General features: G+C 52.1%; 1 protein-coding gene across 2 annotated transcripts; it reads right to left on the bottom strand.

The window, feature by feature from the left end:
* Positions 1–446: 446 nt before the first annotated feature.
* Slco4a1 (solute carrier organic anion transporter family member 4A1) lies at positions 447–22,723 on the bottom strand. 2 transcript variants are annotated; one of them, XM_075963320.1, is made up of 12 exons: positions 22,555–22,723; positions 13,078–13,959; positions 12,032–12,122; positions 10,599–10,720; positions 10,109–10,220; positions 4,198–4,352; positions 2,954–3,149; positions 2,651–2,816; positions 2,385–2,557; positions 2,065–2,129; positions 1,541–1,689; positions 447–1,139 (listed from the first exon to the last, which is right to left on the bottom strand). In XM_075963320.1, exons 2-12 carry the CDS (start codon positions 13,871–13,873, stop codon positions 999–1,001), a joined length of 2,166 nt encoding a protein of 721 aa, XP_075819435.1. In that variant the 5' UTR covers positions 13,874–13,959; positions 22,555–22,723; the 3' UTR covers positions 447–998. The 2 variants fall into 2 exon arrangements, with proteins under 2 accessions (XP_075819435.1, XP_075819434.1); XM_075963319.1 differs by having other exon boundaries at positions 13,078–13,954; positions 22,555–22,675.
* Positions 22,724–27,919: the final 5,196 nt, after the last annotated feature.

Raw genomic sequence — 27,919 nt, 5'->3', positions numbered from 1 at the left:
GGCCCTGCAACCTTCATTTCCCTGGAGTTGGGTTGTTAGCAGTGCAGGCATTCTGTGTGTGCGTGTCTCTCAGCTCATGTTGCATGTACTTGTATCTACACAGAGTACACATGGTTACGTACCTCATACCTTACTGATAGCAGTGTGTGGCCACCCTGTGCCCAACCCCAAGGCTCACAGATGTGGCCTGATTCTTTCAGGAAGTGGGGAAGGTCCAGAGGTCTGGGACAAAGCCTGTCTCCTAGGGGCCAGGAGACAGGAGCCTGCACCACTGTTGCTTTGCTCCTGGTCACAAAGGCAATAGGGGTGTTCCCTGGGAAGTGTTGTGTGCCCAACCAATTTCTGGGACAGCCTATTGCTATGGTAACCTACATCAAAGATGGGCAGACTGACCTGCCAAATCATAGACACCATAGAAATAAATAAAACGCCACACAAAAATAATTGCTTTAAATATTAAAATATATTATGTACATAGCCATAACCAAAACATAGAAGCACACTGCCCGCGGAATCTGCGTGGCACCACAGATGGGATCTCACCCTCTCTGCAGTTTGCTTGGACATGAGTCACATGATCAGGTACAAATCTGATTCCATAAACACTGTTCAGTCCAGACATAATGATTCAAGTTGCTCCTGCCCAGCCAGAGGCCGCCAGGCTTCGAGGACAGGCAGTACGAGCAGATTCAAGCAAATGTTAGGTGGCTGGTTCCACTGCTGCCCTGTGTCGGGCAGGAAGTCAGGACCCGTGATAGCCACGAAATGTAGTGATACCTCCAAGATTGCGGGGGTCGGGGACGTGTCTGGTTCATACGTGACATACTCCTCCCTCCTCAGTGTCTCAGAGGCCGCTCGGTCACAGTACGGGGCAGGGCGAGGCCCCGGAATACAGTGTGAGGTTTTGCAAGGTCCTCAGTGTTGCCCCCCCCCCCTGTGAGGATGGGGTTAGGGTACCCAGGAAGAGTCCTCCGGAAACGCAGAGGGGCCCATGGTCGTCAGACATTGCTCTGGAGCTGTTCTGTGGGGTTGTCGGAGGCTGAGGACTGGCTGGGCAGGGAGGCCTCCAGGGCATCCGAGGACACCGACGGGGACTTGTACAGGAAGTAGGCAGTGACAAAGAAGAGGAAACCCAACACCTGGGGAGACAGGAGGAGATGTTGGCCCTCGCCAGCCTGGGGGCTCCGTGCCCAGCCTGAGGCTGCTTTTGTAGAATTCCCTCTGCTCTTAGGGAAGAAAGACACGCCTTTTCTGCATAACTAGTCCCTCATGGGGAAACCGGTGCTTCAGTTCGGGAATGAAAACTACCGTTTGGTTAAAAGCAGAGGCCAACAGAAGGTGGAAGGACCTGGCACTGTCCCCTGAAAGACATGCACTTGCCCTGTCCCTGGAAACTGAAGGACTGCTCATCCTCGGAGGGGGGATGGACCTGGATTTAGGGTGGTTATAAGCCCATAGCTGCGCCTTTGTACAGGATAAGGCAGGAGGCTAAAGAGAGGGCGGAAGCGGAGTGCAGCCAGACCCCAGAAGGCCATCTCACCTTGAACGTGAGCCCTGCAATGAGCATGTAGCGGCTCATGGCTTCATTCTGGTATACAAAGCAGGAGCCCTGGTGCCCACACTGGTCCTGCCACAGCAGGCAGGCCTTGTCAATCACCCAGCCAAAGGCAATGGGCCCCGGAATACTGCCTGCCGAAGGAGAGAGTTCGGTTAGGGCCCTGATGGGGGAAGGAAAGGGGGGGCACAGGGAGAGACCTTTGCAAGGTCATATTGTCCATTCGTGTGCTCAGGGGTAGAAAGGGGACTTCACTCCTTTTCCTGAAGAGTTGGCATTGGGCAAGGAGTGCCATGGTTCCTCAAGAGGGCCCTTTTGTGTTGAGGCAAGGCCACCTACTGGGTAAATAAATGACAATGGGTCCCTCTAGTGGGCATTTAGGGGAAAGGCCCATCTTAGTGAGAAACATGGCCGAACGCCTGCATAGTAACACACAGCTTGGTGATAGGACACCTCTAGGTGCCTTATTTATGATCACCTGTCCATGGCTTCCTCACCCCCCAAAGTACCTAGTGTTCTCACAACAATCCACTGGATCCCCAGGGCGAAGGATCTTTGCTGATCACAAACACACCTGCAAGGAAAATCGCATCGTCAGAGCCCATGGGAAGCTGGCTGCGCACCTCAGACCCCTCTGCCAGCAAGAGTCCTGGCCACATCACCACCTCCCTAGGTGCCAAACACCTCGTTGGGTACCAGAGACAGTCGACTCCGATGCCCCTAGACCGAGGCCCATTTCCTGGGCCTGCGGGTACCCCAGGGCCCACCAGCATCTGCAGAGCGCCACCTGCTGGTACTACGAGAGAAAAACATGGTGAGAGCTTCTTACCGTAGCGTGGCGGTCAGAGCTGGAATGCTGCTGAGGAAGGTAAAGATAATTACAACGAACACGAGAGCCAGAAGGAGGGGCTTTCTCTGACAGGTGGAAGTGCACTTCCCTGCGGTAGCATTGCCCAAGCCAGAGGAAACCTTCTCAAGGACACAGCTACAGCCTCGGAATATCTGGGGAGCCCAACAACAACGCTGATCATATAAGGAAGGCAGATGCTTCCCGGTCCCGGCCAGAGCAGGGCAGTGGGCGGTGACCACACTCACCTTCTGGCCATCCGGGCCCGTCTCAGCACCCGCGGGGCAGCCCGCAAAGCAGGCGGAGTAGTACACGATGCCATCTGAGCCACACAGGGGGCTGTAGTGCTCCGGCTGGCAACAGTAGATGGCGTTGCAAGCCGCCCTCAGGTCCAAGTGGCCTTTAGGCAGGGGACTGCAGAAATGGGCCGTTGGATGTGTGTTAGCAGCCGTGCAGACATTCTGGTATACTTCCCTGCCTGCAGGTTGCTGTGACCAACGCCTCCCTACCAGTGACAGCCCTCAGGAAGGTGGGGTCTTTTCCAGGCTCACCTCCCAAAGTAGCTAGTGGTCACACCTGCCATGGGCATGTTGGGACAGTGCATGAGGAAGACAAAGAAGGCCAGTAGGCTGGTCAAGGTGCAGAACAGACAAAATCTGATGATCCCAGAGCCACGGAGCTTGAACCTGTTCACCAGGAAGCCACCCAGGAGTGTGCCGCCACCGCCTGCTGGCACCACCAGGTATCCTGAGGAAGGAACTCGGTAAGGGCCCAGAAACTCTAGGCCTGTCATTGCTGCGGCACTACTGTGGACACTGAGGAACGGGGAGAATGAGCACCATGGGTGCTTAGGGAGAGCCGTGGGAGTAGGGTGGGTTCTCTCAGGCCACCTGGAAGCCCAGATCTCAATGACTAAGGTCCATCGTGGGTATACAAGGGGCGGGGGAGAGTGTGTCGGCACGGGAAAGTGGTAAGAGAGAGAGGGAGCCATCAGGTATGGACGTCTGGGCCAGGTAAGGATGTGTCCGGGAAAAGTGGGGTCACAAATGATACCCTCTCACGACCCAGACAATGAGATCTGCAGGGTGGGCTGTAGCTGGATGCTTTCCATCCACACTGGTCAGTACCTTAGGCTGAGCCCAGCGCTGACTTCCACCCACACTGGTCAGTACCTTAGGCTGAGCCCAGGGCTGACCTCCACCCACACTGGTCAGTACCTTAGGCTGAGCCCAGCGCTGACCTCCACCCACACTGATCAGTCCCTAGGCTGAGCCCAGCGCTGACCTCCACCCACACTGGTCAGTACCTAGGCTGAGCCCAGCGCTGACCTCCACCCACACTGGTCAGTCCCTAGGCTGAGCCCAGCGCTGACCTCCACCCACACTGGTCAGTCCCTAGGCTGAGCCCAGCACTGACCAGTGCATGGGGCAAAAGTGTGATCAGCAAGGCTGCAGCCCTGCCCTCCGCACAGGGAGGACGTGGGTGCTGGTTGAGTAAGGGTTCTAGATAGTGTCCACTCTTGCAGTCCATGCAAGCAAGGTCAGCCTGCCACAGAATCCTGTCAGGTAGGTACAGGGATTCAAACTTAGACCCCAAGACTCCGGGGCACCAGCTGCATGGCTCACGGGGACATCCGGGGTCAGACCATTTCTGCAATGAATGGTGGTAACGTGTGTAGGAGTCGGCCCCGCCCTCCTCCTGGGAGCACTGTCCACTTGGAATTTGAAGACTATAGCTAGCATGTGCAGGAGTCATAACCCTTTCCACAGTACACGTCAATGCTCAGTCTCCTTACCAAACAACGTGGCGGCCTCGGACGCACTCAAGCTGAACTGGGCTTCAAAGAACTTGGGGCCGAACGTGGACATGCCAGCGATGAGCGTGGCTTCGGTGGCCCCTGCCAGGCAGAGCAGGATGAAAGTGGGATTTCTTAGGAGGAGCCAGATGGAGCTGGGTGAAAAGGGAACAGAGGGCAGAAAAAGACAGAGGGTCAGGATGGGCCAGAGTTTGTGTGCCAGGAACCTGCCGTGCCTGAAGCTATCGATACAAAGGGCCCTGGTTTTGAGAAGGCAGTGAAGTGGTGCCCGTAGCTATCCCAGGGACACACCTGGAGCGGGTGAAAGGCCGGGCTTGGCAGGTAGTGAATCAATGGCCCCACTGTAAGCCTTTGGTACACCTGTCCTCAACACTAAAACCAGTTCCAGAGACCAGTCACAGCTGTGGCTGAGCTCCAGTTTCTGTGTAGGGACAAGGAGACAGATCCCAAGTGAATGAAGACAGTAATCACCCCTGGTAGCTATTGCGACAAAGTAGCAGAAGCTCTGGGGGGAGGGTGACCACCAAGGCTGGGACAAGGGGTGGGGGCCACCAAGGGCTAAGAGGTCACCAAGGTATAGGGATCTAGAAAGCAAAGGAGTTACCAAAAGAGGTTCAAGCTCCCAACCACAAACTCCGGGGAGAAGAGGCAGGCATATGTATTTGGAAACAGGGACCTTCAAGGAGTGAGTCCCTAGTGGGTTTGGCTAGCTCCCCCTCTCTTGGCCTGTACTTTGGGGGCAGTGGTTACAGGACCCTAGGATTGATGGTAGGCTTGGCGGTCAGATGCAGCCTGCTAATCCCACGGTGACTTTGGCCTGGGGTCCTGAGACTCTAAGGGCCCAGCACTGCAGCCCCTGGGTTCCCTCCCGCCGCTGTCCTTTCTGGGATGTGAAAGGCATCAGCCACACCTGCAACCACACAGCTGCAAAGGTGCCTGACTTGCCTTCCCAGGACCACAAGGCAGAACAGCCAGGGTGTGGCAGCACAGACCCTGGCCAAGAGAGACCACGCATCTGAGCAGTGATTCTAAAGGCCCTGCCTACCTGCTGGCTGGGAGTCAGCTCCCCTGGGTGAGGGCTATGTGCTGGCTGTGGCATCGAACAGAAGACCAGTTGGTGTGAAACAACTACAGAGCCCCTGGGAACGGAGCCTGGGGACCCAGCTGGCCATCATGCAAGTGATTACAGGGCCCCACGGTCACCTATCTCAGGCACAGGTCACACAGGAGCAGGGTATTCCCTGAAGTCAGCTCATGGTGCAGTAGCTACACCGTCTTCTGCAGTAAAGCTGCTTCTAGAAGCCTGGCTCTTAGGGAGAGGATGAACGCCACTCCATGCTTGCTATGTCTGTCTATCCTGCTCCTTTTATTTAACAAGGCTTGGCGAGCTGGTACCTGCTCCCTGCCTCCTGTGTGAGCGGCCAGCACACATCGCTGCCCCCATGAGAGCCAGTCTCTCTGACAGATCTAGACCTAAGAGATAAGAGTCCTGGACATCAGCCAGGGAGCCGCACACAGCTTCGTACTCAAGCTCCGCATGAGGAGGATCTGAAGAGAAGCCAGGATCAGCTCAGCCCTGGCCAGCAGGCTCCCTGAGGGAGTACATACCCACTGCTTCCTAGACACTGACCAGAGCATTGGGAGATCAGACTGGCCCCAGGGAGACGCTCAGAGGATTCCTTCTAAAGTAGAGCGCACCCAACTCTTTTAAATTTTACTTCTTAACTTGAAGGTTGAAAGGGCTTTCCAGGCATTTGCTCAACTCTGTGTCCTGACAAAGGAAAGCAGGTGTGGAGGAACCCTGGCCCCATCAGGGACTTACAGGCTCAGGGTGCTGACTCCTCACGGCCCCTTCCCACCTGGGGTACATCTGGTGTTGGAAAGCCATGCACAGGCTGGTCCGTTCCAAAGGTATTGCCTGGACCTGCTTAGCTTCAGGCTGTTGGCTGAGGATAAGGGTGGCTCTGTCATGCAGAACATGTTACACAAGGTGTCTAATCCCACCGCCGGCTGGTTGGCTGAGATTCTGGAGTTTGCCCTAAGAACTGGTCATGCCTTTCATGACTGTGAAGGAGGCACACATTCCTGTACTTGTTAGTTCCAGCACCTGGCTTCAGACACTAGCCCTGGGCATGAACCTCTTACTGTATAGTACTTGGTAAGAGATCCATGGGGAGAGTTGGGCAAAGCTCATGCCATGTTATGCTTCACCAGACAGCTCTGCTATTGGGGTGAGGAGAGGCCAATTTTAAGACCATGGTTAGCAGGCCTTCAGCCAGTCCAGTCATGCCTGGGGCTCAGCAGATGTGGGAGGTGATGTATGCTGTGAATATGTTTTATTACCATTGGTAATAAAGAAGCTGCTTTCGGCCAGTAGCTTAACAGAGTAAAGCCAGGCTGAAAGAGATATATAAAGAGAGTAGGCAGAGTCAGAGAGAAGCTATGTAGGCCTGCCCGAGACATGCCTGACACAGGAGGGAACTCTACCGGGTACCACAGCCACGTGGTGATACACAGATTAGTAGAAATGGGTTAATTTAAGATATAAGAGTTAGCCAGAAATGTTTAAGCTATTGGCTGAGCAGCATTGCAATCAATATAGTTTCTGTGTGATTATTTGGGTCTGAGTGGCGGGGAAACAAACAAGCGGCCTCCGACAACAAATTGGCGCCAACATGTGCTAGCTAAATCCACGTAAAACCTGAGAGAGCTTGGAAAGGAATTCTAGGCACACAAAAAAGCGAAGTTTAGCCACTTTTTTTCTGGATGGGCTCTGTTTGCTGGTGGCATGCCATAGCTCCTTTAAAAGAAGTCTTCCTGATTCAGTGGTAGCAGAAAAAAATAAAACAAAACACATGGTTTCAGAACAGCGGCTTCCAGGGCCATGCTGCCAACACATACTCTGGCTCTTTCAGGAGGCCAAGCATTTGAATGGGGTTTGTGAGCAGCGTGATGCAAGTTACTCAGTGGCAGCATGGGCCAATTGTTTGCCAGAGTTGTGGTGGTGAGCGTGGCTCCCACCCCGCAGTCTCAGAGGTAGTGAATAGGCCTCTGCCATGTTGGACTAGGCAGAGCCAACAGCCAAGACCATGGAGGTGATCCTAGCCATGCCTGCTTAGCAATAAAAAGGCACTTCTGATCAGAAAATGATTACAGATACACAATAAAGACAGATTCAGATAAAAAGTTCTCTCAGTGGATCACAGAGTTGCATAAATGTAGGTAGGCTTGGGAGAGAGAAGAAAATAAGTATAGAGAGTCATAAAAAGAAGCAAATAATTTTAAACCAAAATACTTAGAGACAGATTACAGACTGTCATAGATTAAAGAAGTAAAGGAAAATAAGCCACATAAAGATGGAATATACACAGAGCATCTGGATTATGTATATTATTGTGTTTTCTTTGATTTTTTAACTGTGAATGAGCTAAGTGTAGAGATATTTCATTGTATGGGCTGTTAAGCTAAACCAACATATATATTTTAAAGGTATCTTGACTTTAAAATTTAGGTCTAAGGATTTGTTGCTTTGGAAAAGAGGTTCTTCTTTTGTTTCCATAGAGGATAAAAATCTGTGGAATTCTTCTAGACTAATGTGGTTTGATGGACCAAGACTCCCCCAGCAAAGGTCTTTGTGAACATCCCTCAAAATTACTTCACCCAACAAAAGCAGAAAGCAGTTTGGAGAGAACTATGGCCAAATTCCCAAATATTGTTTACATTTAAAGGGGGATATGCTGGGCTGGAGAGATGGCTCAGTGGTTAAGAGCATTGCCTGCTCTTCCAAAGGTCATGAGTTCAATTCCCGGCAACCACATGGTGGCTCACAACCATCTGTAATGAGGTCTGCTGCCCTCTTCTGGTCTGCAGACATACACACAGACAGAATACTGTATACTGTATACATAATAAATAAATAAATAAATATTTTTAAAAAGGGGGGGGATATGCTATAGAGATTTGCTTTGGTATGGATCTTGGTTTATTGGTACAAATTTAAGATATATATATATATATATATATATATATATATATATTTCTTCTCTTGATTAAGGTATTGTGTTTGTACAGTTCAATTAAAAATGTAATGTATAATTAAGAAATACAGGTTAATAGATAGCCATCTATAATAGTCAAGTTTGTAGTCGTGTTAGTTAAGTTTTTCTAGATATATAGAGATATATTTCAGTTAGAGAGGTATTCTTCAAAACTTTCAGAGACCTTCAGAATATGGCATTTAAAAATGTTTTAAGAACTTAGACTTTTCATGTCAATGAGACACATCTGCTCCTGGCAGCACCAAGCTGCTTCAAGAGAATAATGGGCATCAAAGAAACTTGTTATGGAATTGGTTAGACATTTGGGCAAGAAACTGTTCTTGCCTGGACTGTTTGATGCTATGCTGTATGAACTGGACATACAGGACCTACAGAGAAATGACTGAACTTGCCTAAAGAAGGCGAGACAGTCCTTCAGGGTTTCTGCTACGTGAAAGAGTCTGCCAGACATTCTGAAGGACACAGAAGAAAGTAACTGCTGGACTTTGACATTACAAAGCCAAACAGATCTTCAAATTTCCTGCTTCATGGGAAAGTCTTCCAGGAACTATGGGCCTGTAGGCTGAAGATGGATGCTCCAATGATACAGAAGAACTTTGGGTGACTGTCCAGGCAATGAGATGTCTCTGTTAATTCTAGAGTTTTGTAAGTGGCTAACAATGTACTTCCTGCTAACTTAGGTAATATTATATCCTTCTGAAGTTTTGGTGGGATTGAAGAATAGATAGTTATAGTTTTCCTTAGTTATGATAAAAGATAAAGTAGATATAAATGTTGTAACTATAATTCTTGCTTGATATCTGTTTTGCTATATGTAATCTTGCTTTGTTAAAGTTAAAACTTTTCCTTTTATTTAGACAGGAAAGGGAAGGTGATGTATCCTGTGAATATGTTTTATTGCCATTGGCTAATTAAGAAGCTTCTTTCAGCAATAGCTTATCAGAGTAAAGCCAGGCTGAAAGAGATATATACAGAAAGTAGGCAGAGTCAGAGAGAAGCTATGTAGGCCTGCCTGAGACATGCCAGACACAGGAGGAAATTTTACGCAGTAAGCCACAGCCACGTGGTGATACAAAGATTAATAGAAATGGGTTAATTTAAGTTATAAGAGCTAGCCAGAAATATGTTTAAGCTATTGACCAGACAGTATTGCAATTAATATAGTTTCTGTGTGATTATTTGAGTCTGAGTGACTGGGAAATGAACTAGCAGCCTTTGACAACACTCAGGCCTCTTAAGTAGGCAGCCCCTACTAGCTCCTAGGTGAGCAGTAAGAAGATCAAAGCCTGTGAGGCCTTGCACCACCACCTTCTCCAGCCTCACCTTGTTCCTCTGGGATCTCTGGGGGAGGGGGTACCCTTGCCCTCCCCGTGTTATAGCAGGCTGTGAAACTCAGCCCCGCCCACAATAGCCCTCAGCTCCCAACTGGTAGATCAGAACATATGAATCCGCATCATTCTCTAAGACCCCAGTAGTTCAGAGACTGTACCTTGCTTGATACATACAGAGAGCAGAGCCGGGTCAGACAGACAGACAGGAAAGGGGGAATAGAATAAGAGAGAAAGCCTGGAAAAGACCACCCCAGGGGAGGGAGGGACTGGTCAGTGAGAGAGGCAGGAATTGGGAGAGGCCTCTGCATCTGTGGTTCTCTGTCCTGTGTCTGGTTCAGAACTGCAGCTCCTCGAAGCTTCTGGTAGTGAATGCATATGTGATACCCAGTGAAAAGGCAAGAGTGGCCAACTCTGCCTGAGGGGCTCTTTGGGGAGGGCCTCAGAGGCCTCACACACACATACACGCGCGCACACACACAAACACACACGCACACTCCTTACAGGGGCAGGTCTCTGACAGTCTTGCCGAAAGCCGGGTTGCTCACTGCTCTGTGGCCATGGTCTTTCAGCTGCTGGGTCTCAGTTGTTCTCATAACGACGTAGCGCTGGGAGCCTGCAGGGACAGAGTTGGTAGAGAGCTACAGCTTCTAGAGGACACCGCGTATTCCATGGAGGCTGCCCCCACACTGGCTCCTCCACCCCCTCAAGACCTGAGAACATGGCATGCGGGCACGTATGCAGCATTGCAATCTAAGGCCTGAAGGCGAGGTTGTCACGGGACAGGATTGCAGATATGAGAGTAGAGGGCCCTGTGGGCTCAGTAGAAGGGAAGCGAGGGGGTCATTTCTGGAGGAGACACAGGAGGGGGTAGCAGGCTGGTTTTGCCAACCTTGCTCTCCACATAGAGAGGAGACAGTGTTCGAAGATTCCACTCCCCCTTAGTGGAAATGGCAGGGAGAAGGGGACCCGTGTACCAGGTCAGAGAGCTCACCTGGCAGCTGTCGGGGATAGCCAAGGATGGGGATGGCGATGAGGAAGGCAATGATCCCGGCTCCCACGAAGCCAATCCACCAGGCGCCAACCCACAGTGGGCTGTCAGTGGTCAGCTCTGTCCTGTTGGGAGAAGCCGTGGTCCTTGGATTACTGACCGGTCACCCATGCCCTTTCCAGCACATGCATGGGGTGCTCACTCCCCCTAGGATCTCTGTGCAGAGGGCAACAGAGGCCCATGGAGCTACAGTCCTGTGTTCACCTCTCCCTCAGACTGGCCACTCACTAAGAGAGCAGCTCCTCAGATCCTGACTCCTGAACCCAGGGAAGCTGCATCTGGGCCTCAAACTGAGACCCTGGGGGCCAGGCTCATTGGGGACAGGAGCTTCAAGTAACAGCTGGTGTCCCTCCCCAGCCAGCTGTCATCCTCAGGGCCACAGAGCTCAGGGGACAGAGGGCTCAGCTGGAGTTCACTGAGCTACCCACACAGGAACCATTAGGCGTCCAACTGCCATCTGCATAGCAGGAGAGAGGGGGGCTCTCAAATTAAAGAGAAAAAGTGATGGGAAGGGAGCAACTGGCCAGTGGGATTTCATACCTGGGAAGGGAAGAGTGCAGGGGAGGCAGGGGTGGAGGGATGGCAGGCTCAAGGGCAGAGGAAGGATGGATAAAGGACTAGGCAGCAAGGCCAGGGCAGCAGTGTAAACCCCTATGCGCTGGTATAACAGGAAGCTGCCCCGATGCCTGGCTCATGCTCCCACCCCCATGTTCAGAGCGACTCAGAACCCAGAGCCCACGGGGCACGAGACATCCAGATCCGGGGACACGAGCCTTGACCTACCTCAGGCTCTGCATAGAACACGCACCCTTGACCCCACAGAATCAACCCAGGGCTAGAGGCGGCATTGTGAGGGGGCAGAGCACTAGAAACCTCGCTGGCGCCATCTGCAGAGAAAGTCCCAAGGTGGAGTGGTGCCCAAGACCCAGCACAGCCACCAGGAAAACTCAGCAAGAGCTGCCCTTCCGTGACAGGACACAGGGCCAGGCCACCTGCACAGCCTTGCTGAACAGTAGCCAGCAGGGCCACCCCAGCCTCCCCGCTCTGCCTCCCTCCATCCTTCTAACTCCTCACTCTCCCATTTATGTTTACAAAAATTAGATACTGAAGATATAGACGCAGTGCCTGTCACTTTAAGAGCCTGAAGACACACGGTCAGGTCAGGGCTTCAGAATCATGTAAACTTGAACCCACCCCCCTCTATGTTTCCCACCTCCCAGGGTTATGTCCTCAAAGCCCCTGCACACCCCCAGCCCCCGTAGCCAAGATCAGCCCAGATTTCCCTGCTCTAGCCTCCTATTGTATATCAGACATCCTTTGGGGCCCACAGCATCCTGGGTGCTGAGGAAGGCAGGCGGATATACCCCGTTACTCACCGTTGGCTCAGGTCCGTGTAAATGTTTAGCATGGCTCCTCCAATCAGGTAGCCCGCCGCAGGTCCAAGGATGGCCGCCGTGTAAAAGATGGCTAAAAGGCAAAGGGAGTGTGCAGCCGTCACACACCACGCGGTGGGCCCTCCTAAGAGATGCCCCCGCCATGCTCCCGTGTCTACAGCTCCACCGTGAACCCCTTTAGGTCAGAGTGTGTCTGCGCAGACTCAGCTGGGAATGACATTTAGTCATCGGCTCTTAAAACGTCCCCAGAAGTGCACTTTGGATGTCGTTTGCACTCATACGAAAGCAGATATACCACGACTCCGCTTTGCATGGTGAGGGAGGGCAGTGTCCATAAAGGAGGAACTGGAAAGGCGGGCATAAGTGGGTACAGCCAGAAGCGAGGGCTGTTTGCAGGAAAAAGCGGAGCCTGCAATGAATGCTGAGCTCCCTGTTGCATCTGCCCCCAACAGGAGCCTCAGCCAAGGCCACTTGGGTAGACAGCGACATTAGCTACACACACCAATTGCCTTGAAGGTCACAGGCCACGATATAGAAACTATGAGCTGTGTTGTGGCTTTGCCTCAAAGTCTCAGCATTCCTGAATTCTCATCACTGATTTACCACCTCGGGAGCCGGGCTCAGAGTATACACAGAACACACAGGGAGCTGGGCTTGATTCCTGCCCACTTACCTTTGCATAGGACTCCTTCCAAACCACACAGAGGCTCAGTGCCAGCATGCCCTGCCCTAGCTCTGCCTGAGGACGTGGGGGTACCTGAGCAGACCCTGCCTAGTGTGGGCCAGTGCCGAGATTTCTGGCTTGAAGTCCCTGCAGGGCTTCTTAGAGAAGTCAACATCTGTTCCCCTGTCTCATAAAACCCTGTTGGCTGTGCCACTTCAAGTTAGGGGCCCCTGGGTCATATGACCAAGGGAGGGGCATAAGATCACCTAGCCAGGCTCTTAGAAGGTATCCACTTCATTCCACCAATGTCACAATCTGGTCCCTTCCGCCTACCCATCCTGATTCCTTGGAGAGCCCCACTCACCAATATAGATGGGCGAATAGTTTGACTTGACATTCTCATCCAGGTAGGTGACACCCAGTGTGTAGAGAGGGGTGGCGCCCACACCATGCAGTAGCTGGCCCAGCATGAAGACCAGCCGGTAGCTGGACAGGCCCGAGTCCATACACTCCACGTGACTCCCGTTGCCCAGACACGCCCCGGTCCCCACCTTCTCATCCATCTTCACCTCATAGTGGCCAGCGGTGAAATGGGGCAGTGCAAATACCAGGGAGCCGATGCCCAGGACCAGCACGCCCCAGCCCAGCCAGCGTGGCTTGTGCCCCTGGCCCCCAAAGTAGCTGACGAAGGTGAGGCAGAGGCAGGCGGCGATGTCGTAGGAGCTGGCGATGAGCCCGCTCTGGTAGCTGTGCAAGTCGAAGCGCTGCTCGATGGAGGTGATGACGGTGTTGATAAAGCCATTCACGATCATGCCCTGAAGGAAGGAGGCTGCACACAGGAAGAAGAGGAAGCCCTTGGGGGTGTTGAAGACCTGCAAGCACTGGGGGGTGAAGGCTCGCCAACCACACAGCGTGTTCTTTGGTCCTGCAGACTTGTACTTCACCTCACGGGCTATCTGGCTATTCCGCTTCTCAGCCTGGGGCTTGAACAGGAGTTGGCTGGAGGAGTCCAGGGGGCTGTGGGCAGAGCGCAAGGAGGCCGGGGACGCCCTGCTGCTGGGTGGAGTGTCACAGCCGCTGTCTGTGGCAGAGGACGCACTGGCCAAGAGGTGCTTCGGGAGGGAAAGGAAATGCTTGTCCCCCATCCCGTGCTGGGGCATCTCCAGCCTGGTGCGGAGGGCTTTGGCAGCACAGCAGGTAGAAGCAGAAGAGGTGGCTGAGAGGACGTCTCGCTGCTGGGTCTATTCTGTGAAGAGAATTTCTTGTTAGAAAACCTTTACCTGCTCCCTCATCTGTCGAAATTCCTACATGAACGTTCAGTGCCCACACAGTCCACCACTGCGATCAGCCTCCTCTGACCCAGAGTGGCCTCTGGCCAGCCCTTCACTCATACGTCTTGCTCCTGACCACAGGCCTGCTGCTAGTGAGCTACACCTGCTCTGGTCCCAGGGACTGGATTCCAGCAGACTTTGAAGGTGTGGCCATGCCTGGAAATGCTGAAGACAGAGCTATTAGATGGGGCCACCAAGCAGTGAGCAGAGCTGAGACACGGAGGAGGCCTGCAGTCACCCTGAGAGCCCTGACCCGCACTCAGCGGCTTTGCCTGCCTGAGCTGTCTTCCGCCGTAGGAGCAGAACCGCCTGAGAGTCAGCCATCAGTAATTCAGACCTGAACCACACGGTTCCAGAGTCCATAGAGTACAACACAGCCGTCTTCTGGAGGACACTGTGACCCACCACTGGGCCCAGGCTGACTTTAACAAGCTGGCACTGCCAAGGAGCCAGGAGTTCTAATCTGCGGCTGTGAGCAATAGAGATTCTACCATAAACATTCCTAGTGAAGTCGGTGCCAGCGATCAGGCCTGGGGGGAATACTCATTGTGCCAACACTTTCTCCACAAGCTGGTGTCCCTGCCAGAGAAAGACGGAGAGCACCTGAGGCAGAGGCGGTTCATGCCGTGGGAGTCAAACCTTCCTTGGGCAGCCAGTGTAGCCAGGCCCCACAGAGACAGCAGAGTAGCTTGTACATATGTGTGTGTCTATGCACATATGTGCACATTCATGTAGAGGCCAGAGGCCAACACGGGGTGTCTTCCTCCGTTAATTTCTATTTTTTAAATTGCAATTATTTATTTATGGGGGGTGCACACAGATTGCTTGTGGCAGTCACAGGATGGCTTGCTGAAGTCAGTTCTTCCTTCCAGTAAGTAAGTCCTAGAGATTGAATTCAGGTCATCAGACACGGTGGCAAGTGTCTCCACGGGATAAGCTATCTCACTGCCATATCTTTTATGACAGGAACTCTTGTGAAACCCGGAGCTCACTGATCTGGCTAAGCTAGTTGCCCAGCAAGTCCTAGAGATCTTTTTGTCCCTGTTTCCCTTGCTCTGAGATTAGAGATTACAGGTGTGTGTCGCCATGCCTGTCTTTTTACATATATCCGTGGGGTTCTGACTCAGGCCCTCATGTTTGGGCACCGCACTCTTTACCGCCTGAGTCATCATTTTCTCAAACGGCAGCGGAACAGGACAGAGGAGGGACAAAGGGGAGCGGGGTAGGATAGATGAGAACAGCCATACGGCACGCCAGCCTTGGAACTTGGGGTTGAAACAGAAAGCAGACTCCTAGGGCACAGGGAGAGTCAGAAGGGAAAGACTCAAAGTTGCCAGACTCAAGGTCACCAGAGAGTTGTGTGTTTTAGCCTTTAATCCAGGCTGGCCTCGTGCCCACTTGGTCCCTCCACTGCCACCGGGGACTACACAGGTGACAGGCAGATGGGTATACATAGGATGTAATGGAACTCAGATCGCAGTAGGCAGTAGGAAGCAGAGGGATTTCTTCCTTAAAAATGAAAGCCACCGCCGTAGCATTCTAGACGTCCGGTGTCCCGAAGCACCAGCGTCACCACGGTTTAACCCGCGCTGAGAACACTGGCAAATATTTGAAGCACAATCTAAAACCAGACTTATCTACATTCTGCACTGAAATGAGCAGGTTGAAATCCTTCTTTAAACATTAACAAGTGACGCTCTGTTTGCTGCCTTTCCACTGTAGGGTGGCAGAGTGGATTAGACGTGTGGCTCATACCGGTCATACCAGCATATGGAGTGGGATGGAGACAGAAGGATCACAAGTTCAAGGCCAACCTCAGCTAGAGACTCTCACTCAACAAAAGGGTGGTAAAGATGGCTCAGCAGTGAAGAGCGTTTCTTTCCTAGAGGACCCGGGTTCTGTTCCCAGCACCCATAGGTGTTGTACGACCGCCTATAACCTTAGCTCCAGGAGGTTCGGTGCCCTTTTCTGGCCTCTATGGGCACTTGCACACAGAAGGTATATACTCACACAGCCATGTGAATAAAAACTAATGTTTAAAACAGGGCCAAACTTAATTGGTAAAGTGTTTGTCTCACAGGCCTGAGCACCTGAGTTCCAAGCTCATATGATTTTTTTGTTTGTTTGTTTGGTTTTGGTTTTTCGAGACAGGGTTTCTCTGTGTGGCTCTAGCTGTTGTGGAAGTAGCTCTGTAAACCAGGCTGGTTTCAAACTTACAGAGATCCACCTGCCTCTGCCTCCCAAGTGCTGGGATTAAAGGTGTATGCCATACCCGACTTGCTTGTTTTTTAAAGCTGAATTTCACAGGGCAATGCTTGCGATCCCAGCAAGGAGGAGATGGAGACAGGCATATTCCTGGGGCTCACTAGCCAGTCAGTTTAGTCTACCTGCCAAATCAACGGGAGACCCTGCCTCAAAAGGCAAGATCTTCACATACCTGTACACCATGTGGACCTGCACACATATGAACAACAGCAAACATACACCCCACCATCACCACCAATAAAAGGGAAAGGTGTCATTGCACGCATATCAACCCTTGGGCCTCCATTGCCCACACCCACAGCTGCCATTCTGATGTCAGGAGGACCGTGCTGCTGAGCTGTCCCAGCCGCTAGCTTTCAAGTTTCTTCCTAGGACCTGCTAGATTCTGCTATGGCTGGAGCAGCCTCAGTGCCAGTCTGGCTAGACTGCAGGTGTCCCTGGATTTGTCACATGCCTCCGTGAGCAGGTCAGTGAGGGGTTTCAGGAGGAGTCACCATGGAGTCGATAGGCACCACCCTCTGGAGGGCCTGGCTGTGTGTGTAAGGGTGGAGTTCAAGGGAACCTGGCACCCCAGATTTCTGTCTTCATAACTTGGTACATGTTTAGCTTCGTAATCTCATGAGCCAGTCCCTAATAGTAAATCCCCTTCTATTTCTCGTTGCCTGTCCTTCTCTGGAGAACGCTGCCTCATGCAAGGTCAATCCGTTCCTTTGGTACTGATACTGCTCTGCTATGGGTGGGATCTCTGCTAGGCACCAGGGTTCAGGGATCCACCCCCAGGATACCGTCCCCATTACAAGGATCCCACAGCAACCATACATGAACAGTCCTTAGGAGCTCCTTGCAACCGTGTGTAGCTGCAGATCAGCAGGATCCAGGCTCCCATGGGACGAAATACATGGAGCTAGGACTTGCTCACCTGTTGCTGTAAGCAAGGGAAGAGGCTTTCACAGAACATCCAACACCCTTGTGTCCATGACAAATGTGGGGGGCCTGGTTATCCTGGACACATCCCCACCGACTCCAATTATATGGGAGGCAGGTCCAGCACTACTTCAGAAGCACCCTGTACTCCTGACAGCTATCCTATGACAGAGACCTTTCTCACACTGGGACTCCAGCCATGTGACTACCCCCCCACCACTAAATAGCTGTTGGTAGGGGGCACTGCTGGAGGGGAGCCGTGCCAGCCCCACCCCTGCACCTGCTTCCACTTCTAGCTGCTGTGTATGGGGGAAGAAAAAGATCTAAGGCTTGGAGGAACTTTCTTAGTCGGAGAAGGTTTTACTGAGCCACCACTGCTCAGGTGGGGAGGAGCAGGCTCTTTCACACAGCCCACTCTCCAGCAAGCAGACTTTGCCTGTGCTGTGTCTCAGGCTGCCAGGCTGGCTCCACCCAGACTGCCCTGCAGCCCAGCCCTGTGGGATTAGGTCAAACTGATTAGCCCAGGATGATGAAGCCCTGGGGCTCCTGCTGTCAGCTGACAACTCCACACCTGAGCACTGTGGGAGGGCAGGCATGTGCACAGGTGTAGGTAATACGTGTGAACAATCTTAGGAGGCCACAGATGACCAAGATTCCCTTGCAAGCCCCCCACGCTGTCTTCAGGGCTGCAAGTGGAGCATCTCACTGATGATGTCTTTAGTTCTGGAAGAATCCAGTCGTGGCCTCCTCTCAGTGGTCAGAGGCCACTCTGTGGTGAGAAAAGGCCTGGTTTGCATGGCTGCATGCTATGTTCTTCCTGCTTGCTTATTTCCTTTGTCCATCCATTTTCTACACTCCCAGCTGGAGCCGTCCCCTGGGCCTCAGCTCACACTGCAATTTGGAAGACAGGATTTCAGAATGGTTCTCTGCCCCGGGTCCCTGCACCTGGGTTTCTGCAGGCCGTCCCTAGGACATCCTAAAGCCCCAAAGCTGGGGTGTCAAGCATTACTCTCTCCTTGCTTTGGAGACACTTTTGAGACCCAAATCCTAGACCCTCCTTAGACCTTGGCAGCCAGCAGACCCGATTCATTTCTCTTCCCTTCTGCCTTCTTCTCTCTTCTTCTTTCTCCTCTGCCCTCAACCCCAACAACCGTCATGAAGCTCCAGTCAGAAAGAGAAGACAACAAAGGCAGGTATCTATTTATTGCACTGAACTGCTCTGGGGCCACCAAACCTTTCACCTGGGCACTGCTGCTGACACCACAGCCTGGTCAGCTGCCACCCCTCTGTGACCTTGGGACTCTTCTCTGCCCCCTAATTTCTCCTGGGTATCTCCTTTTATACACAATGTGGTGTGTTTTCACTTCAGAATGAGGCTCAGGCAATGGGGACAGGATATGGGCCAGCTACCAAAGCACCTAATTTGCACACCTGGTAGCCACATGCAGGTAAAAGATCAGGAACCAGCTGCTTTTCACAGAAGCTGCCGCGGACTAATTAACAGGGAGCCTGAGGACAAGACACCAGCACGGGTCCAGAATGACCCGTCCCACACAGAAGGTCTGCGGTCTCAGCCTAGGTAGATTTTTTCCCACCCTGTCTATATCCGGGATTCCTGGAGCATGCAGAGGACCCTGCCAGGCGCCATACTACAGAGAGGAATGGAAGCCTTGCTAATCAAGGTGTATTTGAGAAGCAGTGGCCAACGCGGGCAAATGCTCCCCACTTTGGCAAGTCAGAAGCCTCTCTGGTTCGCAGTTTCCTCCTGCAATGTGGTGTGAGGTAAAGGATACAGCCCTCTGCACAAATGGGCCAAGCTGCCACTAGGCTCCTGGAAAACAGATCTACAGTGCCCAACTTCTGAGGCACAGTTACTCCTGGACTCCAAGAAGGTCCACATGCCTCATTTGTTATCCCTCAGCTCACCTGACACTTGGGGACAGAAGTAGCTTGCTTTGCCTCTGCTGCGTGGCTGTCTATGGGTGTGATGGTCAGAACCAACACTTTACTGCAACAGGGGACCCTGGGGCTGCTCTCATGGCTCCCACAGCTCTTCTACGTTCTAGTGGGGGGGACGACAGCGAGGGGCTCTGGTGATAACCTTTGTGATTTTCAGGTTTGTCTTAGATTCAGAAGAGGGCAGCTCTAGCTGGATAAGGGACCTTCCTGGATGAGCCAGCCACTGCCTCCGGGTGGCCTCTTAGGGTGCAAATTTACTCGCAGGGTATCCTGGCCAAAAGGACCCCAAGTACAAAACTCAAGGGTCCCAAGGATGTATGGGTGGGGTGGAAAGCACCATCGAATAATCCTACGTGTTCTCTGTGCTTTGGGTCTGAAGGGGCAATGCCCAAAGCATGCCCCTAAGGTTGCAGGCTAAAAGTTAGTTACAAGGCAAAGACGGGTGCACGGAAGGAGAGCTTGAATAGCACCTGGGTGTGGAAGAAGAGGCATGTTGGAGGTCCCTCAGCTTCCATGGTTTTGGGTATCTGGTGCCAAGGGGAGCCCTGACGATGACAGTAAGTAAACTTCACCCTACCCACGGCCCCCAGTTTCTGATCCACATGTGAGTAGTTGGGGGGGGGGTTAGAAAGGGTTTTCTGTGTAACAGGTTCTCCTGGAACTCACTTTGTAGACCAGGCTGGCCTCGGAACTCGCAGAGATCCACCTGCCTCTGCCTCCTGAGTGCTATGTGCCACCATTGCCCAGCTGTGAGTAGCTTTATAAAGAAGTACCACTCTCATCTACAAATGTGGTTCAGGATTCCAATTCTTTTTTGTTTGTTTTTGTATTTTCAAGACAGGGTCTCACTATGTAGCTCTGGCTATCCTAGAATTCACTATGTAGACCAGGCTGGCCTTGAACTCACAGCTTTGACTGCCTCTGCCACCTGAGTGCTGGGATTAAAGGTGTGAGCCATGAAACTCAGTTGATTCTAATTCTTTGTAATGCTAACAAAAATGAGGTCAAGATACCTGTCCACAGGGTGTTGGGGAAAATCAGAGGGCCCCCATCTGAGAGCAGCAGGTTTGGAGGCTGATCAAGGGAAGCAGAGGGGAGGAAGAGCCCAGACCTCCCTGGTCTAGCTGCTGCCTCTGCAGTGACCCACAAGATGATGCAACCCAGGTCCAGCATGGTGGCCCATTTCCCCTACTCCAGCAAGGCTTCCAGGCTTCACTGGTCATGCAGAACTCTGGCCGCCTGTCACATGGGGACACAATCCCCGAGGGCCTGTCCAATTACTCACAGTGACTGAGAACTAGGGGTGTACCTCCCTGTCCCTCATGTTCATCAAGACCTCACCGAGGCCAGACTTCCACCGGAATCCCAGAACAAGTTTGGTGTTGAGCTTCTGAGAACTAACCCACACTCTCTCTTCCAGCCGTCATGGGGATCAGGAAGGAAGTACTTGGTGTCTGTACTTCAGAAGCTATTGACCGTATCTCCAGAGGAAGCAGGGGTGTCCCCTCCTTTCTGTCGAAAAGCCAGACTTAGCATTGGCCCTTCTGTGTCTCAAATGCTTCATCCTGAAATGGACCCACCGGGGAAAGTTTAGGAGCTCAACCTGTTCCAGTTTAGGTATAAATTCACACGGTGTAGCAGTCCCCACGTGGGAAATACGTTAAGCCAGGCGATTTCTGTAAGACTCACAGTTACAAACGCGGTCCCAAACTTCAGTTATCAGTGGATTGAGAAAACGTGAGGGTCTGGAAGGCAGGCAGGCATCAGCGAGTTCCTCATACCAGGGGCTGTAATGGGCATCAGGTCCTGGGCCCATTCACAAGTCTGTCCTGCCCCTCTCTTTGCCCAGTCACAAGCCTTTCTCTTGCCTGCCTGGCCCCTCTGCAGTACTGGGGAAGGTTCTGGTTGGGACTTGTCCACGTCTGCTTCAGAGGCCACACCCAATGAACCACAATTAGATCATCCAGGAAGAATTTTCCAGGCAGTACCTGGTGGCCTTTCCTAGTGGGCAGGCAAATCAAGGTGGTCCAACCAAGAGAGTCCCTCGGTCTTACACATGGTCTGTGCTCTTTGCAGCACAAGGTACCCGTTTTCCTTCGGTTCTTGATATAGCGGGGTTCCAGTAACTTTCTCTGGCCCGCTTTCCTCTCTTCTTGAGAAGAGAGTGGCTGGAGTACAAATCTCCAGCATCCCCCATATCATTCTAGGCACTCCAACATCCTGGTCCTCAGCCTGATCCTCGGTGACCGGGACTGCTCTCGTCCAAAGCCTCCAGCCAGTAAATGCGAGGCTCAGCACACAGCCTCTGCTGTCCCCATTACCACAGCTACGATTTATAAATAATTCTGCTAAACCCCAGGTACTCCCTCCCCTGCCGTCAGTCCACCTGTCCCAGCCGGTGACTAGACAGCTGCGTTGGTTTTTACTCAACTAGAAAAACCACTGCCATAAAACAGATGGAGAACTGGTTCCATTACGAGTAAACCACCGTGGTTTCAACGCCTCTAGACAGAAATACCCATGGCCTTGTCTCATCACGCTAATCTCAGGCCACCGAGCCTGGGGGCCCAGCAAGCTGCCGGGTGCAACTGTGTGTCTATATCTCACACTTCCGTACATCTGCGGATGCTGACCTCTCACCGTGAAGGAGGTACACTGCCCTCGGGGTCCGGGGTTTGAAGCCAAGCTGCCAAAGAGGCACCAAACGCGGTCCGAATCCTCGCTGGCGTTCACCTGCGCTCAGAAACGCGCGTGAGAGGCGTGGATGGTGCCGGGCCACAGGGACCCAGTCATCCGCGCTCCTAGGAGGAACAAAGCCTGTCGCACGTGAGCAACTTTTGTGCTTCACGTTTTCCTCTGACTTAGCAACCGTTGCCGCTGCAGGTGAACCTGTTCCTGATCAGACCCGCAGGGGCTTGCGACCGTGTAAGCTTGCGGCCCCTTACTCAGGCCGGCAGCCCGAGCGGCTCCCCACATGCAGTCCTGTGCCCCAACCCTCTCCCATCTTCCCTCTCGCTCTGGCGCAGCGGCTCTGCCTCTCCCCCCCCCCCCCCCCTTTTCCTGCAGACTCGCAGCTCCCTCGCGGGCAGCTGGCAGCAAGGAGTGGATTCTGCATCCGGCTCCCTCCGTCACGCCCTGTGCCCACAGAAGGGCCCCAGGATGTCTCTCCAGTGCCCGGGCCTGCTTCCCGCCAGACATCGCACCACGCGCCAACCCGGCCTCCGCAAACACCTGCCGCGCTGCTGACCTCAGCAGGTCGGGGTCGGGGTCTGGCACCTCTGAGAGGCGTCCCGCAACGGCGACAGACCCTGTCCGCATCCTGGTCCGAGTCCCCAACGCAGTCCATGTCCCATAGCACTCACCTTCCCGCGAACCCGGCTGCCGCTCTGCGCCCTGTGCTCTGGCCTTCGCGCGCAGCCCACTCACGCTTCATTCATCGCCCAAGCCTCCCCCCCCCCCCCCGCAGGGGTGGCTTCGCCACCGCCGCCAATGGCAGCGCAGTTCGGGCGGGGCAGAGCCGGAGGTGACAGTGGCCGGAGCGCGCCTGGGCGGAACCGAACCAAGGGGCGGGACCGGGGCGGGTCAGGGACCAGACAGAGGGCTCCAACCTGAGATTTCTTGCTGCCAGCAAACATCACTGGCGGTGTCAGGCTAGGAAGATAGGGCTCAGGCCTTGCTGCGTTGTAGGTTCCACCTGCTTCCGGGTTCGCGCTCTAGCGGAGAGCCGAGGCCATGGAGGGCGCGCGTGGCCATCAGCTCGCTCAGGCGTGGGTACAGCAGCAGCCTCGCAAAGCCCCCCCCCCCAACCCAACCAGGCCAACCAATGAATGCTCCTCCCGAGGATTCAGGGCAACTAGGCGCTGGATTAAGCTGCACCCTCACTTAGAAAGCCCGTAGATGGGTTCCTGACCCCGAGGCCTCTTCCCAGAACTACTCTTGGTTTTGAAGATACCGTTGATGTGAGATGGACAGGGACTATACCAGCCACCCTCAGACTGACGTGTTCTCTGTTGTCGATCTTGAATATTTTTCTGAACCCTTCTGGGCCAGTTTCTGCATCAGTAAAATTAAGTTCATATCTGCAAGCCCATACAGAGAAACCCTGTCTTGAAAAAACAAAAACAAAGAAAACAACAACAAAGTGATTATAACACTCACTGAAGAAAGTGGAAAACAGAGGATAAAATGAGTCCCGCTGAGTTTGGCCAAGGAACAGCTGACAGTCTCTGACTATCACGGTTGAATCAACAGCTGACGGCAGAAACTCTCCACAAATCTCTCCCTTTTGGGTTTAGTACAATTAATTGAAAAGACATAGGTGCCAGGCATGGTGGTACACACAGATAATCCTATCCCTAGGGAGGCTGATGCAGGAGGTTCTCTATTGGGAGGCCAACCTGGGCTACTTAATGAGAGTCTGTCTGAATTAAAAACAAAGCAAGAAATAAAACAATAAAAATAAAACAAAACCTTCCCCTGCCCCCAATCTGAACTGGGGAAATGAAGGCAAAAAAAAAAAAAAAAAAAAACCAGCTTGTGGCCAGCTTGGGCTACACAGCAGGTTTGTCTCTAAAAATTAAAAAAAAACAAAAAAGTTTTCAAAAGCCAACTCTGGGAGGACCAGGCACAAGGGTAAACCACTGACAGCCCCATAACCCCAGCTCCCATGAAGCCTCAGGGGCTAAGACAGACCTCTTCCTTTGTATGTAGAGAAGGAACTTGCTGCTAGGCTTAGGTCTTCATGTCATACTCAGTAATGAAAGTGTCTTCCTTGCTGCAGTGGATGTGTGATGGGTACCTGAAGCACGAATTAATAAAAACTCAGAGATAGAAATTGGGGTTCAGCCTGACGAACCGAAAAGCAAAGCAACCAGTCACTGGCTCTTACCTCTACCTCAGTCCAAAAATGGTGATCCTGCCTCCAGGAATCTCAGGATGAGACTGTGTCTGAGAGCTGTCTCCTCCTGTTTTATAATCCTCTCTAGTTCTGGGGTTAAAGGCATGCACCGCTACTGCCTGGTTTCTATGGCAAACTAGTGTGGCTACTGGGACTAAAGGTGTGTGTTATTACTGCCTGGTCTGTAAGGCTGGCCAGTGTGGCTGTTTTACTTTTCTGATCCTCAGGCAAGCTTTATTTATTAAAATACAAATGCAACGCCACAATATGTACCTGCTCACATTACGTCCTGGGAGCCTCTGGTGATGTCTTCAGGCTCCAGGGTCTACTTGACAGCTTATGAGCCTCTATTCAAGAAAACTGAGTTTCAGTTCAGTTGCCCCAGGTATTGGCCTCCATATCTGACACTTCTGGTCAGAGAAGATCCCTAGGAAGATTAGATACTGTGGTACTATGTGGCACACCTCTCCTTGCTGGAGCAAATAGAGCTCCCTCTCTGAAGACACCTCCGCCAGGTCTGAAGCCAGAGAGAACCGGCCGAAGAGTCTTTCGAGAGGTTGTGAGTTCCTTCCCCACTTCAGGACATATGAACAGGGGAACTCAGGAAGGCGCTCCAAATGTCAGGAGCAGGCTTGGACACTGTGCTTCCAAGACTTAATTTGGGGTTCATCTCTGAAACCAATATTGGTATAATATGTTTCCTTTAATCATCTGGTGTGTTTTATGAAAAGGGTAAGTTTGTTTTAAAGAAGGTAATCAGTGTTGGTTTCTATAGAGAGGTCATGCAAAAATAGATAAAATGTAACAGGGCCAAATAGAACTGCTTGCTAAGGGGTCTGAACTTGAAGCCAGCCTTAGGCTCAAACAGACATTCTTAGCCTTCTTCAGACACCATCTAAAGATGATTCCAGGGTAAACATTCAGGTTTTAATGGAAGACACAGGCCCTGTCCTGCCGTCAGAGGCCAAGCCAGGTACGGAGGCCCTCAGGGGCCCTCAAGGTACTTGTGTGTCTGAAGACCTTAGCTCCTTAGGCTGTGCCTGGCTTCTCGGAGCACTTGGTATTTCCTGTGATTAAGGACTAGGAAGTCTTAGAGGTTGGTCAGATTGAGATCTCTATCCAGGTGTCCAGGTTCCTGTCTCCAGCAGAAAAAGAATTCAGACACCAAACTAAACCAAGGAATTGAGAGAAAGTTTGTTACAGAGAAAATTCAGGCTTCTTGCGAAAGGTGCATCAGTCAGAAGCCTAGAGTCTCAGGGGCAAAATGTAATGAAGGGGAAAATTACTCATGAGTTAAGGTGGGGGAGATGTGGGGAATTCCAGAAACGAGTTGAAATTTCACCATTCTTGTCTTTGTATGGGGTCTTGAATGTCGCGTGGCATCAGCTGAATGACGATAATGGACATTTTTGCTAGGTATCTTAATCGGTACCTAGGGCTGAGGACATCCACTCCTTTCATCTCTCAGTCAGCTGTGTTTGGCCTAGGCAGCTTTGGGGGTCTTGGGCCTTGACTGTCTGAGACTGCAGCTGGCCTTTGCTTGTGGTACAGCCTGCATCTCTGGAACCGTCTGTGCCTTTCTAACCTTTCTCAAAAGGGACAGAGACCTGGCACTGGGGGTCCAGTGGTGGCCTTCTTTCAAAGGGCTGCTTTCTCCTTCATCTTGCCAGGGAGGAGTTGGGAGGTCCAGGACAGAGCCCCCACGAGGTCAACCCCAGGGTACCACAGCATCTCGGAACAAGGACTGGCACATTGTGAGCCGTGGAACATTCTGCACTCAGTAAGCTCTATCCCAGCAGGGATTTTGGAGAGGAAATAACTAAAAGGAAAATGATCCAAGTAACCCAAGTACTGTTGGACATCCGTGGTCCTGAAGCCAGGCATTGCTGTGTGGCCAGGGATCTCGGGGAGACTCTAAACAGATGTTTATGCTTTTGTGGGCAAACACTGTCCCCTGTCATCGTGTTGGGAGCGATCCCAAAATGCTAGAATGTGAACTCACGTTATGCTTATTCTCACTCTGTGGGCATTGCTGTCGTGTGGAAGTTGCCAGTGCCAGGACGATTAATCTCCAAATTAGAAGGAGAAGCAAAAGGGCAGGGAAGGGCCAGGTCACTGAGAGAACATTCCTGTAGGGCATGGACAGGGTGGTGGCCAACCTCAAAGGCCCTGGGTCTTAATGCCCCAGTCTCAAGCTAGCCTACAAAAATCATCTGTTTCTGGGAGAAGGGTGTGACTCCCCCCACTGGTATTCATCAGGGTGTCTGCTTTGTATTAGCTGAAGCAGTTAAGTGCCCCAGTTTTTCCTTTTCTGGTTTACAAAAAGACCACACCACCTTAGTGACAGTCACCCCATGTCTAGGAAATGATGAAACCCCACTGGTAGCAGAGTTGTGGGCTGTGGCCATGCCCCGAGTCTCTGGGGGATAGTTATGCTTAAATGTTTACTTAGGACTTCTAAATTATTTGAGGTGGTACACTTGCAAATCCCAGCACTTGGGAGGTTGAAGCAGGAGATTTGTCATGAGTTCAAAGGTAGCCTGGGTCACACAGCGTGAAACCTTGTCTTAAAAAAGCAAAATAAAAACAATGACTAGAGTTAGGACTTGACTGTTTTTGTTTGTTTGTTTGGTCATTTTCCGGCTTTCTGTTCAGTTTGTTTTGCTTTTTGAGACAAGCACCCCCAAACTTGCTTTAAAACTGAGGGTAAACTTGAGTTAATGATCCTCTGGCTTCCCACACGTTGGGATTATACATGTGCGGCACCACATCCAACTACAGGACTCCACTCAAACATTCAAATGAGAAAGGAGGTCTTGCTGAAGGTTGGAGGAAACCAGAGTCAAAGGTGAAACCCAGCTCTGAGGATGTTTGTTAAGTGGATGCTAGGGTAGTATAATCCTGAGGTGGGCATGCCAGAGAGGAGACCCGCAAGGTTGGAGAAAAACCCAGCCTAGGAAAAACCCAGCTCAGAGTTGTCTAAACTTCCGGGTCGGTGGCACTACTTCAGGAATTAATACTGCTGTGTGAGGGGTCACTGTGGGTGACCATGAAGGTCTCTGGTGGCAAAAGTCCTGTGCTCTGCCCTCAAAACTCTAATTCTATCCCGGAGCCCCACTGGAGCGGTGTGAGCAGAAAGCGCTGCCTTGCCAACCCCGCTGCAGATCCTCCACCAGCATCCCAATGCCTCAGTTTCTGGGTCTTCTCACGGGGCTTGGCCTCGCGCCAGGCCGCAGCACGCTGTCTGTGTGAGCTGTTCATCATTTTCCTATTTTCTTTCTCTGCTACTCTGTTGAATCAGGGTGAACTGAGATACTGCCTTGCAGGGCGAGGAGTCTCACCCGTTCTGTACAAACGCCCTGGGTGACAGAGACCGGTAGTCAGGAGCAGCCCACCCTGGCAACAGACCTCCACTGTCCTTGTTCTGTGTCTCCTGGAGCGAGATGACCAAGAGATGAGCTTCAATTGCGTTTTTGTTTCAGAGACTCTGTACTGCGTAAGGCAGCTGCAAGGGGCACAGAGCTGGCACCCGGGAACTGCCCTTCCTCCCAAAGACTGGTGATGTCGGTTGGGACTCGCACAGGAGGTAGATGTTCAGATGACCCGCTCAGACAGTATTTCATGAAACACATCCCAGACTACTGGGCTGGTAATGGATGCTTTGGTCAGCAGAACATGTGCAAACACAGGGTTTGCCTTATCCCACCATGTAGCCAGGCCTTAGTAACTTCCTAGGCATATGGTACCTACCTAGACATGAGCCTTTCCCTGATGTAAGGCCTTGGGAAAGACCCTAGTCTGATACACAGACACACAGACACTAAGGATTT

The sequence above is a fragment of the Microtus pennsylvanicus genome, chromosome 2 (assembly GCF_037038515.1).
Source record: "Microtus pennsylvanicus isolate mMicPen1 chromosome 2, mMicPen1.hap1, whole genome shotgun sequence".
Taxonomy (NCBI): domain Eukaryota; kingdom Metazoa; phylum Chordata; class Mammalia; order Rodentia; family Cricetidae; genus Microtus; species Microtus pennsylvanicus.
The sequence above is the reverse complement of the archived record's forward strand: the minus strand, read 5'-3'. Positions and strand labels throughout refer to the sequence as shown.